The 20568-nt window shown below is 34.6% G+C and overlaps 1 protein-coding gene across 1 annotated transcript in view; it reads left to right on the plus strand.

Moving 5' to 3' along the window:
- Nucleotides 1-20568, plus strand: part of COL11A1 (collagen type XI alpha 1 chain) — a 225048-nt gene that overhangs the window by 176777 nt on the left and 27703 nt on the right. Inside the window, exons 47-54 of the mRNA XM_055584945.1 lie at nucleotides 4866-4919; nucleotides 6572-6625; nucleotides 7858-7911; nucleotides 12923-12976; nucleotides 13580-13687; nucleotides 13974-14027; nucleotides 14716-14769; nucleotides 15814-15867. Coding sequence (XP_055440920.1) covers nucleotides 4866-4919; nucleotides 6572-6625; nucleotides 7858-7911; nucleotides 12923-12976; nucleotides 13580-13687; nucleotides 13974-14027; nucleotides 14716-14769; nucleotides 15814-15867 — 486 coding nt within the window. The remainder of the gene's footprint in view (nucleotides 1-4865; nucleotides 4920-6571; nucleotides 6626-7857; nucleotides 7912-12922; nucleotides 12977-13579; nucleotides 13688-13973; nucleotides 14028-14715; nucleotides 14770-15813; nucleotides 15868-20568) is intronic.

Genomic DNA, 20568 nt, shown 5'->3' on the forward strand with positions numbered 1-20568 from the left:
CTTAAATCTATTTCTCACTTCCACTGTATAATCATAAGGGATTTGATTTAGGTCATACCTGAATGGTCTAGTGGTTTTCCCTACTTTCTTCAATTTAAGTCTGAATTTGGCAATAAGAAGTTCATGGTCTGAGCCACAGTCAGCTCCTGGTCTTGTTTTTGCTGACTGTATAGAGCTTCTCCATCTTTGGCTGCAAAGAACATAATCAATCTGATTTCGCTGTTGACCATCTGGTGATGTCCATGTATAGAGTCTTCTCTTATAAATAAGCAATGCTGAGCAATATATATCAGTATGTATGCTTGTGCTGCTGCTGCTAAGTCGCTTCACTCATGTCCGACTGTGTGCAACCCCATAGGTGGCAGCCCAGCAGGCTCCTCTGTCCCTGGGATTCTCCAGGCAAGAATACTTGAGGGGTTGCCATTTCCTTCTCCAATGCATGCATGCATGCTAAATCGCTTCAATCATGTCTGACTCTGTGCAACCCTATGCATAGCAGCCAACCAGGCTCCTCTGTCCACAGGATTCTCCAGGCAAGAATACTGGAGTGGGTTGCCATTTCCTTCTCTACAGTTGTATGAGCAGCACATATATTTGAAAATAACAAGGCATTAGAAATTAGATTGCTGATGTATATATTACCATTCATTTTCTGCTTTTTCATTTAACTGATTATTCTGAATTCTATAAGGTTGTAATTTAGAAATTTAGTTCTCATGATTAAAAAAGGTGCCTTGTAACTTGTATTTACAAAATATTGTATTTTAAAAGGTCTTTATTTACACAGAGTAAGAAATATGATCTTTGATGAAGGTGACTCAAGAAATCAATTCCCAAAAAAATTGATTATATTTTCCTAGAGTACCTCTTTAAATCAGGAAACTGAAAAGATGTTAATGTAATTAACATGCTCACAATTGTGTCTTCATCCTTTAATTGAGTCTTTGGGGCAGAATAGATGTTAACAATTATATTAGACATTAATAATAATAATGTAGTAGTCTAGTTGCTTACTATTTGTTTCCATATGAAGAACACACATAGAATGAGAGTTCTTGGCCTGAATTCATTTTTTATTTCTTCATTTTGAGGTAAATGATTTTAAACTAACAGATCTTATAGCAGAATCTCTCTATGCATAAATTACTCCTTAGAAAAATGCTGGGACATTTGAAAACTGATTAATACTGGAGTGCCATTTTGCACATTTAGTTGCTGCAAAAAAAGGATTTGACTCATTGTGTTTCTACTGATTTGAATAATAAGAACATTCTGTCTAAACTTGGGGCTTCCCTGGTAACTCAGTTGGTAAAAAATAACCCTACAATTCAGGAGACCCCAGTTCAATGACTAAGTCAGGAAGATCTGCTGGAGAATGGATAGGCTACCCACTCCAGTATTCTCTGGCTTCCCTTGTTACTCAGCTGGTAAAGAATCCGCCTGCAATGCAAGAGAGTTTGAACTGTAATCAAACTTCATAAATATTTCAATATTTTTCTATTGGGTGGCTTCTACTGAACTAATATCAAGAATAACATATGCATAAATAAAATGGCAATGCAGACTAGGTGTGTTATAGAAATACAAGACGACTATGAACTAATATTTATATAACATTCAATTTGGAAATCACAAATCAGATGCACTATATACTACAGTTGGTGGGATACAAGGAATGTGATTGTTAATTTATGTGGTGTTTATAAGAGCTTAATTATGTTTACATTGTAATGCTTAGTACTTAAGGAAATGGGCTTAAACTGAAACATTTATTTCATCTGTGTTAAAAATCTATCTGTCTTTTTAAGAATTTGAGTTTATGTTCTCCATCAATGAATTAGAATCTCTTTGGTTGTGGATCTTGGAATCTAAAATTTTAGTGACTTCTTTCAGATTATCTTTAAGCGGGATAAAATTGGAAACACTACCTGGCTATTTCCTCCCAGGAACTTCTCTAGTAATTCTAGAAGCTAGCATCAGTTGACGATAACCATTTGGCAAGTACATATGATAGGCTATTTTCCTAGACATCTAACTTACAAACGAGAAAAAATAAATCAAATTCTGATATATGTTATTATAAATCAGTAATTAAGATTTCCTTATACAAATGAATATACAGAACATTAAAAAATTTACAAATATACTCAGTAAAGTATCCTCTCTCCAAACTGAGAGTCATATGGAATTGGTACATCACAAAAACAATTTAGTGGCTTATTACCAGCATTTAAAAACTGAAATATAACAAAATAAGGATAAAAATATCAAATATCATCATTATCTATTGAAGATTACTTTTTTCTTTTTTAAAATTAATTTATTTTAATTGGAGGCTAATTACTTTGCAATATTGTTTTGGTTTTTGCCATACATTGACATGAATCAGCCATGGGTGTACTTGTGTTCCCCATCCTGAAACCCCCTCCCACCTCCCTTCCCATCCCATACTTCTGGGTCATCCCAGTGCACCAGCTGTGAGCACCCTGTCTCATGCATTGAACCTGGACTGGCGAACTATTTCACATATGATAATATAGATGTTTCAATGCTATTCTCTCAGATCATCCTACCCTCGCCCTCTCTCACAGAGTCCAATAGACTGTTCTATACATCTGTGTCTCCACTGTCCCGCATGTAGGGTTATTGTTACCATCTTTCTAAATTCCATATACATGCATTAGTATACTGTATTGGGCCTGGCGTGCTGCGGTTTGTGGGGTCGCAAAGAATTGGACACAACTGAGTGACTGAACTGAACTGATACTGTATTGGTGTTTTTCTTTCTGACTTACTTCACTCTGTATAATAGGCTCCAGTTTCATCCACCTCATTAGAACTGATTCAAATGTATTCCTTTTAATGGCTGAGTAATATTCCATTGTGTATATGTACCATAGCTTTCTTATCCATTCATCTGCTGATGGACACATGTACACCCATGGCTGATTCATGTGAATGTATGACAAAAACCACTACAATATTGTAAAGTAATTAGCTTCCAATTAAAATTATTAATTTAAAATATAAATTCTACATTTCATTAAAATCTGTATTTTTCCCTGGTGCTCTGCCAGTTGTTAGAGACAAAAGATTGACCTGAAAGAGCAATGTCCCATGAGTTCAGTTCAGTTCAGTTGCTCAGTCATGTCCAATACTCTGTGACCCCATGGACTGCAGCACACCAGGCTTCCCTGTCCATAACCAAGTCCTGAAGCTTGCTCAAACTTATGACCATTGAGTTGTTGATGCCATCCAACCATCTCATCTTCTGTCATCCCCTTCTCCTCCTGCCTTCAATCTTTCCCAGCATCAGAGTCTTTTCCATTGAGTCAGTTCTTCACATCAGGTGGCCAAAGTATTGCAGTTTCAGCTTCAGCATCAGTCCTTCCAATGAATATTCAGGACTGATTTCCTTTAGGATTGTCTGGTTGGATCTCCTTGCAGTCTGAGGAACTCTCATGAGTCTTCTCCAACACCACGGTTCAAAAGCATCAATTCTTCTGTGCTCAGCTTTCTTTATAGTCCAACTCTCACATCCATACATGACTGCTGGAAAACCATAGCCTTGATTAGACAGAACTTTTTTGGCAAAATAATGTCCCTGCTTTTTAATATGCTGTCTAGGTTGGTCATAGCTTTTCTTCCAAGGAGTAAGCGTCTTTTAATTTCATAGCTGCAGTCACCATCTGCAGTGATTTTGGAGAGCTCCAAAATAAAGTGTCTCACTATTTCCATTGTTTACCCATCTATTTGCCATGAAGTGATGGGACCGGATGTCATGATCTTTGTTTTCTGAATGTTGAGTTTTAAGCCAACTTTTTCACTCTCCTCTTTCACTTTCATTAAGAGGCTCTTTAGTTCTTCTGCAGTTTCTGCCATAAGGGTGGTGTCATCTGTGTGTCTGAGGTTATTGATGTATCACCCAGCAATCTTGATTCCAGCTTGTGCTACATCCATCCTAGCATTTCGCATGATATATTCTGCATATAAGTTAAGTAAGCAGGGTGACAATATACAGCCTTGACATCCCATGAGTATAAGTATGCAAACAAGTGGTACAATTGTGTTTTTAAGTGTACGATTCAAATGCGTACAAAGTATTGTAATATAAAAGAGGAAATATAAACAGATATGATGAGGGGAATTAGGAAAATCAAGAGGGAGTACAGTAATTTTTTTTGCTGGCCCATAAAGATAGGGCCAGGTGAAATCTGAGTGCAGCTGCTCTGATTTTATTCAATAGCATAGAACCTCTCCTAAAGCAATTACACTGCAATTGAACATAAAGGAAATAGATTTGAGTAAATAAAGGAAGTGTAATATATCAGGTCTCATGGCCTTATGAGTTTTTAAGATCCAGAACTGGAATTAACAGGTCAAGAGATCAAAAGATATATGTAACCCTGGACATATGTTGGATGGAATATTTATTTTCAAAGGAGTTTTGTCTAACTGTTCCTATCTATAAATCCTCACTGGGAAGAGGTGTCCTAAAATAATTTGGAACAAGATTTTTCAAAAACATTTTTACAATGTTAATTCCATATACTACTCATAAAAGATGGAGAAAATGATTAGGTATTCATAAATTCCCAGAACAAATTATATATTTAGTTCTTGTAATTGAAATCAAAAGTATAATACTATGCAAAGCATGAATTTTGTGAATGTACATATATGATTCCCTAATATTTAGTCAATATTTGCATTATGTGTATTTTGACAGATGATAGTTTATGAGTCTTAATTCCACATTCTTATTTAGCTGTATTTAACTTTGTATTCTATATGAGAAATTGGACAAATATTTCTTTTTAAATACATGAATAAATTTTACTGTTTTTCTATTTATATTTTCTTAGGGTCTTCCAGGCCCACCTGGTGAAAAAGGAGAAAATGGGGATGTTGGTCCCATGGTAAGTTTTTATTTTCTAGAATTGATGTATATTGTGAATTTCCACATCACTAGTATCTTTCTCAAGGCTTATTAATATAAACAAAGTAGTCTTAAAGGTTATGACTTTTCAGATTGTTGCCTCCCTGTTCCTCACCCAGACTTGCACCTGCCACTTTTAAAGTTTCTCTCACTGTCTTGACTATTTCTCTATCTTTCCTTTTTCTCTCTTCAGAATAATGTTGTGCACACATATGGCCTTTTTTGGTTGATATATTGTTATATCTGTTTTATTTCTCTTTGTATATATTGTTGCTGCTGCTGCTAAGTCGCTTCAGTCATGTCCGACTCTGTGGGACCCCATAGACAGCAGCCCACCAGGCTCCCCTGTCCCTGGGATTCTCCAGGAAAGCACTGGAATGGGTTGCCATTTAAGCTGCTACACTTTGGTTTTCTTTTTTTTTAGTCTTTAGCTTTAGCTCTGGCCTTTGATGTGAAACAGGTAAATAATAGATAACAGTTACCCAGGATTTGGGTAACTAACAAATGTTAACACACTATTAAAAATTAATTACCCTTTGAAACAAATTCTTAAATTAATGAGGAATTTTATCTTAATCAAAATGCTTTCACCTAATAATATTCAATTATTGATTCTGGATTTTTGCTCTAAATTTAATATTTCAGCTAAAAATTTAAAATACATATATTTGTTGATCAAGCACTACCTTGGTAAGGAAAAAATAAGCCAGGGTCATTGACATCTATAATGAAATGAATACATTTTCTAATTGCTCTTTCCCTTTGGTAAACATTGCCTCCAATATTTGCTCCCTTCAAAATACATATTTTGATAATTTTGTACTTACATGTTAGATTTTATAAGGAACAAGAAACATAAACATTGCCCATTCAAAATAACTAATTAATACCCTAAAGAGTTTCAGTTGCATAGCAAGCTTCTCTCTGAATACTCTTGCTATGGTCCCCTGAATCATTAATACATTCTCTCTGATTTATGGTAATAGCTAATAGTCAAACATGACATGAGAATAAACTGTGACCTCTAAAGTACTAATGCCCTGGGATTTACTACAGATGAATTTAAACACAGTCTTGAAGTAAGGGGTTCTGGCCATCAGTATTTTACAAAAATTGTCCCAAGGTAATTTTAATGCATAATTAGGAGCAAGAACCTTTATTTAAGAATGGCAACTAAACAGTTAATCTTATTCCAGTTCTGGCATATATAACATGAGAGCTGACATTAAAAAAGTGAAAATATGCAAATAAAAAATACAGAATTAATGAATTCCAAATCTACTCAAGCACTGTTTATTTTCCCAACTTTATGTCTCCTTTATACTCTAGCATTCTAGTATATTCTGGTATATAATATTTTAGTTGTATTATGAATTCATTGTACTGGATAGTATTAATAGACTTTTATAATTTTTAATTAAATTGTTCTTCCTGCAGTTCTAATTTCCCCATATCTATGTGTAAAGAAGCATTTGCTAACATGATCTTGTATCCATTAAGAATGATACCTGATTTGCTTTATTGACTATGATTTTGCAGACTGAAGCTTCTTTTTGTTTTCTTAATCACAAAATGAAAACATCAGGAATGCATTTGAGTTCAGTCTACATAAACCTTAATATTCTCTTACAGGGTCCACCTGGTCCTCCAGGCCCAAGAGGTCCTCAAGGTCCCAATGGAGCTGATGTAAGACTGTGAAATATGTTAGTTATTTTGAAGTTATATAGATATTACATAATGGCAGGCAGTATCTAAAATACAATGGGGATAATTACACTCCTTTGAAATGTTTACATGAACAATAGCTTAAGTGTCATTTACTCACTTCATTTTTTTTAAAGGAAAAGAAAGGCTTTGTAGGGAGCTAGTCCCTACAAATGTTAATATAATATAGGTACAAAGTTTACATTCATTATATATTTAGTGAGAAATATATATTGAGTGAGAAATATTCACTAAAGCACCACATTGTTCAGTTCAAATTACTGTATCTTGCACATAATAATTCTACACTGCCGCTGAATTGTTTCAGATTTAACCTTTATTTTTTACAACTGCTTGAGGAGATGGTTTGTAATTGTCTTGATTATAGTAGCCTAGGTCTGTGCCCCAAACATCCTTTATCTAAAAGTTTTGCAATTTTGTATTTTTTTCTGTAAAATATATCAGAGTAATGTGTGCATTATATTTACTTCTTACCCTGTAAAAAATGTTTCCTCTTAATTGTATAAATGATCTCCCCCAAGCTTAACTGTTGACTGACTGTTCCAATATTACGGGTGTGTAATGTCATATTTATCTTATTGTTACTATTAACAAATTTATAGACTTTGGTGTTCTGTTTCCATTTGACTTTCCCTTTTCATAAAGAGCAAGTTATTTATTCTTGTCTTTATTGCTCTTCGTTATTCCTGGTTTTAATGCTGGCAGGCCAGAACTAGGTAAAATAAATTACATGCAGATATACTAAAAATGCTTTTAGGTTTTAATTCTTCTAAGTAATTTAAAGACTAAGAGATGGTTTATATTGTTTTTGCATGGATTGTAGTATTCTTAATCACAGTCATATTTTGATCCACTATGAAAATCTGCAAAACCATCCTCTAAATCTGATCTACTCACTTGGCAGAGAAATTGAAATTATGTTCCAAGTATCAACTGACATGACTAGAGTTGGAAAGTCTTCTGCTTTATCTCCAGAATTCTGGTGCATTTGAAAATCAATTTAATACAATTAAATTATTTGCTATCCAGCACATTTGACAACTTCATAAAGTTCATCATTTTGTCTCATCTTTCAAATGACTTGAGATATTCTTGCACATATTTCTCTCTTTGAGAACAAGTGGATGTATGTTTATGAATTTATATCTTATTACAAGAGTAAGGATAACTGTATTCCCTTTCTTACACTGCAGGGACCACAAGGACCTCCAGGATCCATTGGCTCAGTTGGTGGTGTTGGAGAAAAGGTAAGGGATGCAGTGATAGACAGTTAAAGTGGGAGTTTAATAATATCAGTTAGTATTTTAAGGGCTTATAATAGTTGTGTCTTTCGAATGTTTTGCACATATTTATATCATCTTCTGTGATAGTGAAATAAATTAAAAGTTAAGTGATTTAGAGGTATAACATTTTTTATTGCCAGGCATGGTGCTGGGTGGTATAAATGGATTCTTCTAAGTTGCTTTAGTCGTGTTCGACTCTGTGCGACCCCAGAGACGGCAGCCCACCAGGCTCCCCCGTCCCTGGGATTCTCCAGGCAAGAACACTGGAGTGGGGTGCCATTGCCTTCTCCAATAAATGGATTACTCCCAGTAATTAACACAACCACCCCATGATGATAATATTTTATCCACATTTTTAGGCTAAGTGAGCAGAATATAGAGAATATCAGTAATTTCATCAAAGTTTTGTCAATAGAAAGTGACTAAATCAAGATCCACTTTAACCCAGGTATATTTGATTAGACTGTGTCTGTAGTAACATTCTACTGAAAATAGAAGAGATTGGTTGATGCAACTGACTTAAAAAGGAGAAAAGAATCCTTCACAATACAAAAGAATTAATCATTTATTTTGTCATATTTGGAGTTGTATTTTCATTACTAATTGAGCTTCCTTAGTGTCTCAGACAGTAGAGTCTGCCTGCAGTGCAGGAGACCTGGGTTCAATCCTGGGTTGGGAAGATCCCTTGGAGAAGGAAATGGCAACCCACTCCAGTATTCTTGCCTGGAAATTCCATGGATGGAGGAGCCTGGCAGGCTACAGTCCATGGGATCGCAAAGAGTCGGACACAATTGAGTGACTTCAATTTACTTTACTTTTTTCATTACTAATACTGTCTTTGGCACTTTTCAAAATAGTTGACATTGATATAATATCTGGGCTCTGAATAGTTTACTTTTATCATGAAAATGATTTTATTTAAAATATCTGCTTTTCCTTTTTATAAAAATGATAAAATGATTCTCTTGTTATTTATGCATTCACTCTCATTTCTTAAAATAACTTTCAAGAAAATTAACATTGATATTGCTTTACTTAAAAAATAAATTCTTCATTAGTTTGAGGCATAGAAATGTCATGCCATAAAATATGCAGTGGAAAAAATTTAGAAATTTCCTGTGTTTGCTTCAGTTTTGTTAATAAATATCAGAAGTATAGATTTATCCTTATCATAAAAATGATTCTGTTGTTTAGTCTCAAAAATTTTGATGTATCATATTATACTCATGATTTATTTTTGCTAAAAGATTGAGTCCTCAGAAAAGATATGTAATTGGTTGAGAAGCTAGTACTTTAGTGTTTATTTCTTCCCAACACCCACATTCTAACATTTTGATTATAATTAATTTTATATAATTGCCTATTTAAATAGTTTATTAATTACTAAATTAGAAATAGTTGAAAGCTATTTCTAATTCTTCCCCTGGAGAAGGAAATGGCAACCCCTTCCAGTATTCTTGCCTGGGGAATCCCATGGACAGCGGAGCCTGGTGGGCTACAGTTCATGGAGTTGCAAAGTCAGACACCATGAGTGAGCGACTAACACTTTCACTTTCATCTAATTCTTGCTTCATAAGAAGGCTAGTTCTTTAATTCTGATTGACTAACTCTTGGTTTATATTCTTAAAGTTTCTGTTTAAAAAAATACAGATAAATTGAGAATGGAATTGAAAGAACTTTTTCTTTGAGTTCAGTTGACATAGGAAGACTAACAGAAGAGAAGACTGCTATCTGATGGTATCACAGTAATAGACAGATGAAGGTAGCCCACGCCTTTCCTCTTTCTTCCCTTTGCATCATCTTCTTTTGGTTCTAATACTGAACAAATAATTGTGAGGACTAGTCTCTAATTTTAGTTTTCTGCCCATATAACCAATTCTAAAACCATTTAACAACTTTTTCAGCTTATTTTGTTTCCTAAAGCTTTTGGGTACAGTGGGAATACTGTTAAGTACTTAAGTTGCTTCTTTAATGGTTTTATCCTCTGCCCTACTCTAGAAGATAAGCATGGATGCCAGATGTTTGGAGCTTTGGGAAATTCCCTTCCCATACTGTTTCCATTTGCTTAAAGTCTATCTGGTAATATCTGGCCACTTTTGCATCTTCATAGAATAATTTGGTAGGTCAGGATAGGTGTTTGACTTCTTACAATTAAAACATCTAAATTTGTTGTACTTAAAAAAAACAGAGTTTTATTTTTCTCTATTTAAAAACATTTCTATGTGACAGAAAGATAGAAATAAAATCCTAATTTTCTTTTCTTTTCTTCAGAATCTAGGGTATAGATTCTGGCTATACTTTGAATCTAGGGTATACTTTGATGTAGATTACAGATTTTTGAGATCGAATCTGATTTGATTTGAATGCTTTCTCATTTCTATGCTGGAAATTTATTTTCAGTCCCAAATTCAATAGAAAAAACAAAAGCTAAGCTACTTTAGTCATGCTGCACTTTGCTTAAATAAATTTAACTTGTTTTCTGTGTAATATATATTTGCTATTGATGGATTTTGTACTTCAGTATTTTCCTCAAAACAATGAATGCATATTTTATGAATTAAGGCAGACAGAGTAATTTGCTATCCCTTCTGAAGGGGGCTTTAATCTGAGCAAGTGTGTTATAGAATGGGATAAAATGGTTAAATGATAAGTAATAATTGTATAATCTACCACCTCTTTCATATACCAGTGGTCTTCATAGAATTTACATTATTGTAAATACACTACTATTACTTAGAATAAGCATGGTATAGCCTTGTTGATACTAGAAATATTTAATTTATGTAATCTAGTCTTGTTTCACTGTATTATCGCTTTACTTGTGATCTTGTTCCATCCTTTTTCAATTTTAAATGGGATCTTTAGAGATAATATCAAGATCATATTAAGTAATTGCTATTTATATTGTGCACATTTGTCTATAATATAACCAAAAACATAATTTTCATATATATTTAGTCATACTGCTACATATTAGATCTCTAGAACTTATTCATCTTGAGTATCTGAAATTTTGAACCCTTTGACTAACATCTCCCCATGGCTCCAGTCTCCAACCCCTGGTGACCACCAATCTACTCTCTGCTTGGGTGAGCTTGGCTTTTTTAAATTCCATCTAATTGAGGTTATGCAGTATGCTGCTGCTGCTGCTGCTGCGTCGCTTCAGTCGTATCTGACTCTGTGCGACCCCATAGACGGCAGCCCACCAGGCTCCCCGTCCCTGGGATTCTCCAGGCAAGAACACTGGAGTGGGTTGCCATTTCCTTCTCCAGTGCATGAAAGTGAAAAGTGAAAGTGAAGTCACTCAGTCGTGTCCAACTCCTAGCGACCCCATGGACTGCAGCTTACTAGGCCCCTCCGTCCATGGGATTTTCCAGGCAAGAGTACTGGAGTGGGTTGCCATTGCCTTCTCCATGCAGTATACTATATTCATTCTATATAATGAATTTAATATGGACATTTTACATTTGATTTGAATGGAAAACCACTTAAATTTTTTCAAAGATGTGAATAATGATCCTTAAAATATCACCTACATTTTATTCCGTCATCCTGGGATTGATGAATTATTCATTGCTTTGAAAATAATGTAAATATAATATTTTACTTATAAAGTTTATTCATGATAATTGGAAATATTTTCTACTTATCTTGAGAGAGAAAATAATTTATACACAATAATAGTACTAATAAATTCTTAGAAAGTACTTGATCTCTTCCCTCATTATGCAGACAATTTCAAAAGTTAAAATATGTGCATATTCTCAAAGAATAAGAAATTGTGTACACAAAATAGTCTCTCCCTTGGAATTATGTTTATATTTGATTTCAAACAAATTCATGAACAGTGGGTTTGTGCCAGGAACATTAGAAATAGCCAAGTTAAAAATTAAAGGAAATTCAGGCCTCATTTTTTTTTAATTAGAATATTTTTTACTTCAGAGTTTCTACTACTATGGGTTTTGCATAGAAACATGCATGGCACATCAATGTACTCTATTACTTCACTTGAATGATTACTTGAACAGAATATTGTGTTTGTATGCATTTCTAAGTATGAAGAATTAATAACAGACTTTCACAAGAGAAAATCTATTAGTCTAAGAGGTTTATTTATTATTCCACTGAGTCAGAAAATAACCATCCATATCTATACATGGAAATCATAAAAACTACCTATATATATTGGGGAAGTATATATATTGGAGAAGGAAATGTATACACACACACACACACATAAGAGAGGGAAATGGCAACCCACTCCAGCATTCTTTCCTGGAGAATTCCATGGATAGAGGAGCTTGGCAGGTTATAGTCCATGGGACTGGAAAAGGGTCAGTCATGACCTAGTGACTTAAATATATATATATATATATATATATATATATATATATATATATATAAGGAGAGAGAGGCTCAAAAGAAGAAATTTTAATTAGCATCTAAGTATCAATATGCATCTTATAAATAGTCTTTTTGTATTTATTTATAGCTCCACTTTATACCTCTTCAGACCTCTACTAACTAATTTGATAGGATTATCAAAATACTACCAAATTGTTTGATTAGAGCAAATTAATATTTTAGAGAGAAAACATTTTTAAATTGTTTAATCCATAAGTTTAATTGTAATGTGAATATCGATGCAACACAATACACAGTTTTTAGGAAACATGTGAATGTGTGTTTTGTGTGCTTTGGTGGTAACTTGGCTTAATATTCTGGCTATTAACTAAGTGATGAGAATTGTAGCATCCAGCATATTCAGTTCTATTAATATCTCCCCAGTTGAGAAATAAAAGTATTAAGGTCAGTAACAGAAAAGATTCCTTCTTTTTATCAAAGTTGTCCCTGCTTTTTAAACAACATAATGAGTTAAGGGCTAGTTTAAAGTGTCATGGTCATCACTGAAGGCAATTTTACAAATGCAAAACATCGTTTCTGTGTTCTGATAACTCATTTCTCTTCTTTACAGGGTGAACCTGGAGAAGCAGGGAACCCAGGGCCTCCTGGGGAAGCAGGCACAGGTGTAAGTGCTGGCTTATTGTCAATATAGTGTTTTAGGGATAAGATATTTCTTTCAGAGTATTTTAAACATGGAACTTAACTCCTAGATGTGATTCAGTTACTTGGTTTCCCTTTCCAGTCCATTAAGAATCATCACAACTGCAGAGCCTTTTTATTTAATAATTTTGCCTATCCTCTGCATATTTTTGACTCACACAGAAATTTAAAAAATATTACATATGCATAAATTAGAACATTAAGAACTGTAAGATATTTATTGCACGTATCTTTGGTGGACTATCCACAAAAGAACAAAGCCTGCTACATCAAGTGATTATATATGAATTGTATTAGGATTGTACTATTCTGACTTAGATTGGTTTAAACTGAGGGTGACCTTGACTTCCAGAAAACATTTGGCCATGTCTGGAGACATTTTTGGTTGTCACTCTTGGAGGAAGGATAACTGCTGGCATCTACGTAATAGGCACCTGGATGGTGGCAAACGTCTCGCAATGCAGGAGACAGGCTCCCACAGCAGAGAAGTGCCTGGCCTAATATGCTGAGGTTAAGAAGCTGTTTTAAAACTTGTAAGAGAATCAGGTGTTTTTCTTATGTTGTGTAGGGTCCCAAAGGAGAAAGAGGAGAGAAAGGAGAAGCTGGTCCACCGGGTGCTGCTGGACCTCCTGGTGCTAAGGGACCGCCAGGTGATGATGGCCCTAAGGGTAATCCGGTGAGTGACCTTGGTCCTCTTTAAAGTGAAATCTGTGGCAAAGCTCCTTGAAACTTTTCATAGAAAGACTAGAAATCATGAGACTTTGGCCCATAGTTGGTGAAGTTAACTTTTCTTCATTTTATATATTCATAAGCATTCTTAATTCATACCATTTAAAAAAATTTTCTAGCAGAAGAAAGGTATTTTATATGGTTTCGCCATGACTTTTACCTCTTAAACTTCAGAATATCATGACTTTTTATGAAACTATTTTTCATTATTTCCTTTTAAAACATTATCTTAGGGTCCTGTTGGTTTTCCTGGAGATCCTGGTCCTCCTGGTGAGCCTGGCCCTGCAGTAAGTATCATGAGAAAACAAAAGAATTATTTTCATGAGGCATCTTCCCAGTTAATAATTAAAGAAAAGCCTTAATTACTTCAGTGGATCCTCAAAATTAGGAAGAAAAGAAAGATGTAAACTGTAGCCACGTGTACCAGGACAAAAATTTACATATTTGAAGATTATTAGACTTGCGTTGCATGATTATTATTATCTCTTCATTGGGTTAGCGTTCCAGATTTTGTTGGGTTGTACATATTAATTATCTGAGTAGCAGCAAAGAGTCGGACACGACTGAGCGACTGAACTGAACTGCGCAGCATTACTTTTATTTCAAAATTATAGGAGTTCTGCTTTTACCTCAGTCTGTTCTAAGATCCAAATATCTCAAACTGCATCATATTTGTTCATAGTTAAAGGATGCACTCTTCTTGTACAATAATTATATCTTCCCCTTTCCTTATATTCAGAGCACACTATATATTTTTTAATTTCATATGAAAGATATTTCATAAATTTTATGGTAAAAGTAAGAGATTCTATAATTCTTAAAAAAAAGAACAACTGAAAGAATATAATGATACTCTTGTTTATCAGGTAATAATTTATCTTAAGGACTAAGCTGGTACATCATATCTTTTTTTTCCTGATAAAAGTGAGTTAATAGTGAGAAATACCTGGGTTCATTTTCTTTTGCTGATTATAGGGTCAAGATGGTGTTGGTGGTGACAAGGGTGAAGATGGAGATCCTGGACAACCGGTAAGTAAGCACACTATTTTATTTAGTCTCTGCAGAGTCTCAAGATATTTTAAAGAAGTAATCAGGCTCTCAAAAGCATAGCTAAATGTACACATATTTTTCTTAATGAATTATCAGTTATATTTGAACTCCAGTTTAAATTCAGTCTTCCATGGAATGTTTCTTACTTGATACAATTTAAGAAATATAAGCACAGCCTTCGTAATAAAAACTAAAGCTGTATCATAATAGTGATTTTGTCACACCAGATCACATTTAACTATTTCTCCAGTTGTGTTAAGTGGAAAATCATTTTAAACTCACAAGTGAGACTTAAATGAAGAAAACGAGGTTATCAGCCTATTATTAGGATGAATTACTTCAATTTCTAACCTAAATAACTCAGCATTATTGGACTATTTTTTTATTTTTTAATTTGGGAAATACAGCAGGAGGCTTCGGCTACATGTGGTATTTAAGGAGGAAGTAAGGAGGGTGCTTACTTAACTAGGAATCAAAGACAAACTGCACTCTTAACATAACTCTGTCTCTAGAGTCATATCCGCTGGATGTTGGCAGTCACAGATATATAGGCTTATTCTGTGTGAATAAGACTTATGGGTCATATCCCAGCATGTTGTGTTCTCCTTTGCATAAAAAAGGGTAGTGTTGCACAAGATAAAATTAGAGATATAGATTCATAGTTCACAGATGTATGTGATACGAATAGAATTATTAACCACATGGTTCTATTAATTAGTACATTGATTGGATATTTTTCAGATATAAATTAGCACTTAAAAAACAGTTTTAAATAGAAGGAATTCAATTCCACTTTTTTTCTTCTATTTATATGAAGAAGTTTTCCGTATAAATTTAGCACTTGTAATTATAGATATCTGGAGGAAGTTTAAGTATCTGAAATAGGGATGAGATATTCCAGGAAATAGATGTGGAGAAATGAAAAAAGCATGTTGGTTTCAGTACAGATTTTGAACAGTGCTGGGAGCCATAAAATAATACCCATAAAATTGCTTTAAAAGATATTTTTTTCACATTTTATAGGGTCCTCCTGGCCCATCTGGTGAGGCTGGCCCACCAGGTCCTCCTGGTAAAAGAGTAAGTTTTAAAAATTCTTTATTTGAAATATCTACTAATTATCCATTCTGTGTATAAATTTATATAATATATATAAGCTGTAGGCAACATTATAATGGTACTGAAATATATAAGTCCTAAAGAATAATTTCCTGAATTTGTCAAAATAATTGTTAATGTAGAGCACACTTTAATTGACAGGTTTAATCTGTCACCGTGAAAAGTAGTTTTACACTTCTCTGTGCTTAGATCTCCTCCTCTGTAAAAATGTCACAGGCTTTTTAAAAGACTCTGCTGATACCCTGAACTTCAGCTCATGGTGGTGTCTGAATTCCAGTGCTTCTTGAAAGAATTATAGAAACCTTATTACAGTCTCAATAGTATGAGCTCAGAAATCAGCATGTTAGATTGCTTTACACTGTCAAACTACTCTGATTTGGAAACAATGGTTGTATTTTTAAAAAGAACTATAGTGAAATATAAAAATCGTGTTCAAAATATTGGCTACAAAGGAACCTAAGGAGATTTGCCTTATTGCCTTGTCCCTATTATTATACTGTTTTTATAATAAAACAATCCTGTAGACCTGCCTCTTGCAGCTCTTCTATCAATATCCAGTGCTCTCCTGCACCTTCTTTAGTCTACTTTTTAATCTATCCATGAACAAAATATGTGGTAAACATTAAAATGTGTTTCATAGTCTTATTTTCTCTTCAGTAATTCAAAAGCACAGAGCAATTGGGGCCACGCTTGTTTTCTAGGGTAGCTTTATATTAGGAAGTATTCATACTATACACAGAGTATGAACAGGTTTTAATTCCATCTCTCAGGATCAGAGGAGCCTGGCAGGCTACAATCTGTGGGACTTCAAAAAGTCAGACACAACTGAAGTGACTTACCATGCACTCAGGATATAAATTTGAGTTAATATTTACAACCAAACACTTCTCTGCCAGAATGAACTTAGTTTGTAGTAAATATTGTCTTTGAATACAATTTTATCCCACTGACCAAGTGCCTGTTTTTTCTCCTCCTCTTCCTCCTTTTCTTTCTCATTGTTATTTTATTTGTTTGCTTGTTTTCTTTTTGTTAGCAGGCCAAAAGCATAATATTGATAGAAAAAGAAATATATCTCAAAACAACCATTGGGCTATTATTCTTACATACATTCTCAATCACTCAGTTGTGTTCGACCCTTTGTGACCCTATAGACTGTAGCCTGCCAGGGTCCTCTGTCCATGGGATTCTCCAGGCAAGAATATTGGAGTGGGTTGCCATGACCTTCTCCAGGGGATCTTCCTGACCCAGAGATTAAACCCCATCTCTTAAGTCTCCTGCATTAGCAGGCAGGTTCTTTACCACTAGCACCACCTGGGAAGCCCAGAAATACAACTTAGAATAAGTTAATTTCTTTGAGTCTCAATTTTCTCATTTATAAAGTGGGCAAAATAATATTCAATGCTGGAGTGAAATTAAATTAATAAATGTATATTTAAATCATCACATCTAATATCTGGATTTATCGAGAGTTCAAAGAGTGAATGCTCTTCCTAAGGAGCTAAATACAAGTTTTGAATTACAGCATCATTTATAAATGAAACAAGCATGTTAATTAAAATGTACAGATAAGATAGACATTTTCTTCTAATTTCTGAGTTCTGTAAATTGACATGAAAGTTCATTAGCAATGAATATAACTTCATAATTAATTACATTTTTGAAATATAGAATACTGTGATTCTGTTGAGGTGAATACATATTTGTATTATTTATTTATTTGATGTAAATGCATATAAAATCATGTAATATAAACTGTAAAGGAATTTCCTATGAGAACTACTGCCAGAAAACAGAGCATTAAATTCATGATGACTGCATATAACAATAACATGGATTTGCTAAGCAACAGGGATTTAGACCTAGTTTGAGAAATGTGCAAAGGAAGTATTTGGGAACTTTGCTGTATGTCTGTGAAGTCACCTTGTTTATGTACTGAAGGAACACAAACTCCTGAGCCTGAAGAGATAAGTGAAGTGAAAGTCGCTCAGTCATGTCCAGCTCTTTGTGACCCCATGGACTATACAGTCCATGGAATTCTCCAGGCCAGAATACTGGTGTGGGTAGAATTCTGCCTTCACTAGCTTTTGCATTCAGCCAGCAGGCAGTATTGTCTTTGATGCAAGAATCAATTTAAAATTCAGTTCAGTTCAGTCGCTCAGTCGTGTCCGACTCTTTGCGACCCCATCAACCGCAGCACATCAGGCCTCCCTGTCTATCACCAACTGCCAGAGTCTACCCAAACCCATGTCCATTGAGTCAGTGATGCCATCCAACCATCTCATCCTCTTGATCATCCCCTTCTCCTGCCCTCAATCTTTCCCAGCATCTGGGTCTTTTCAAATGAGTCAGCTCTTCACATCAGGTGGCCAAAGTATTGGACTTTCAGCTTCAACATCAGTCCTTCCAATGAGCACCCAGGACTGATCTCCTTTAGGATGGACTGGTTGGGTCTCCTTACAGCCCAAGAGACTCAAGAGTCTTCTGCAACACCACAATTCAAAGCATTTAAAATCACCTTTGTGGAAACAGCAAAAACATTCCTATACAACAATTATAATATATGATCTATACACTTATGACCTAATTGAATATGGAATTTCCTTACCATTTATTTCCCTTTAGTTCATCTGGAAAGTATAATTTTAAATAAGCTTTGTATGTAATTTGTGGAAATTAATATTTCTCTTGCCCTTTGTTTCCCTACATTGGACACAACACAAAAGTAGATCAGTAACAATTTTCCTATAACATCTCATAGCAGAAATAACAATGCATAGAAATGTGTTGAAAAGTATTTTACTTCCCTTGAGGGAATCTTACAAATAAATGATAATAAACTTTCCTGATAGAATATTGATCGGAATGTTGTGAGTAGCAGTGGTATTAAGAAACATCATTCTAACAGTTATTGAACAGGTAGGAAAATTAAGTTGCCATTTGTAGTACATGTACCTTCTGTCATGCATTTTAATACTTGAGAATAAACATATATTTCCTTAAGGCACTAGAAGACTACAGTTTGTATCAATAAGCCATTGGATTTTAATGCTCCAGTTACCATTATAGCTGTTTGAAACCAAGAGCTAGTTCAAAACCCTTATACTGAAAAAGAAAAATCTACAGATGACTAAACTGATTTAAACATTATAATTTGAAAATGCATATACTAAATGGAATTTTAAGGAGTTTATCTCATTTTTGCCAAAGGAAAATTGACAAAAAATTAAAGCAATAACTGATGTCATTAATTGATACAAATATAGAGGAAATTTTAACCTATTCTATATGCTCATATATAACATATATGAGCCTATGGCCTTTATGCATGGATGTGAATGGTCAGAAGATAAAATGTTATAAGGAAACATCCTTTCCATATCTACCTACTCTAAGATAAAGATCAGATATTAGGTTCTTAGGAAAGCCGTCCTATTGCCAAACTAGATCAGCATACCTTTCTTATACACCTATTTCATCTCCCTGTGTTTTACAATGTACTGTATTTGTTAATATTGTCTTCTCTCTTTAAACTTTGTGAATTGCTAGAGTTTCACCATTTTTCTTACATTCTCCAGGCACAGTACATTTCTGGCGTCTAAGAAAGTTTTAATTATTTGCAGCATGTATGGAAGATTGTATAAATTGAAGAATAATATTGTAAAATGTGAATAGTGGAAAGGACTATATTGTATATTTTGAAAGTGAAGTGAAAGTGTTAGTTGCTCAGTTGTTTCCGATTCTGCAGTCCCGTGGACTATAGCCAATCAGGCTCCTCTGTCCATGGGATTCTCCAAGCAAGAATACTAGAGTGGGTAGCCTTTCCCTTCTCCAGGGGATCTTCCCAACTCAGGGATTGAACCCTGGTCTTCCGCACTGCAGGTGGATTCTTTACCACTTGAGCCACCAGGGAAGCCCAGGAATACTGGAGTGGGTAGCCTATCCCTTCTCCAGTGGATCTCCTGACCCAGGAATTGAACTGGGGTTTCCTGCATTGCAGGCGGATTCTTTACCAGCTGAGCTACCAGAGAAGCCCATTGTATATCTTATATAATGTATATTTCTCATAGCAAGAAAAATCTTGCATAGCAGTGATTACTGATTTACAAGAAGTATTTATTATATCATGTTTTATGAAACATTTTCCAATCAGAACACTCATTACTTCATGATAGTACAGCAACTAATTCACTGCCTTAAGTCCTTGCCTCTCTGTTTAATACAGATATCTGAGAAAGACATGGCTAAAACAAGTGTGTCCATAGGCATTGTTTAGTTTTCTTTTTTTAAGAAAACTGCGTATTCTCTTAGAAAAATTACATTATCCATTTTCACTCTAGTCTTTCTTAAAAATAAACCTGTTTCATCTAGAAAAAATATATAAAGAATAAGAGAAAAATGGGAAAAATGAGATAAAGAACAGACCAAAGTCATTTAATGTGGATTTCCACCAGGATAGACATTAGGCATTCATTCAAAGAAGAAAGAAATCCTTTTGGGATGAAAAAGTGACAGTGAAGTCGCTCAGTTGTGTCCACTCTTTGCGACCCCATGGACGGTAGCCTACGCAGCTCCGGGTCCATGGGATTTTCCAGGCAAGAATACTGGAGTGGGCTGCCTTTCCTTCTCCAGGGGATCTTCCCAACCCAGGGATCAAACCCGGGT

This window comes from Bubalus kerabau, chromosome 6 (genome assembly GCF_029407905.1).
Source record: "Bubalus kerabau isolate K-KA32 ecotype Philippines breed swamp buffalo chromosome 6, PCC_UOA_SB_1v2, whole genome shotgun sequence".
Lineage (NCBI taxonomy): Eukaryota > Metazoa > Chordata > Mammalia > Artiodactyla > Bovidae > Bubalus > Bubalus kerabau.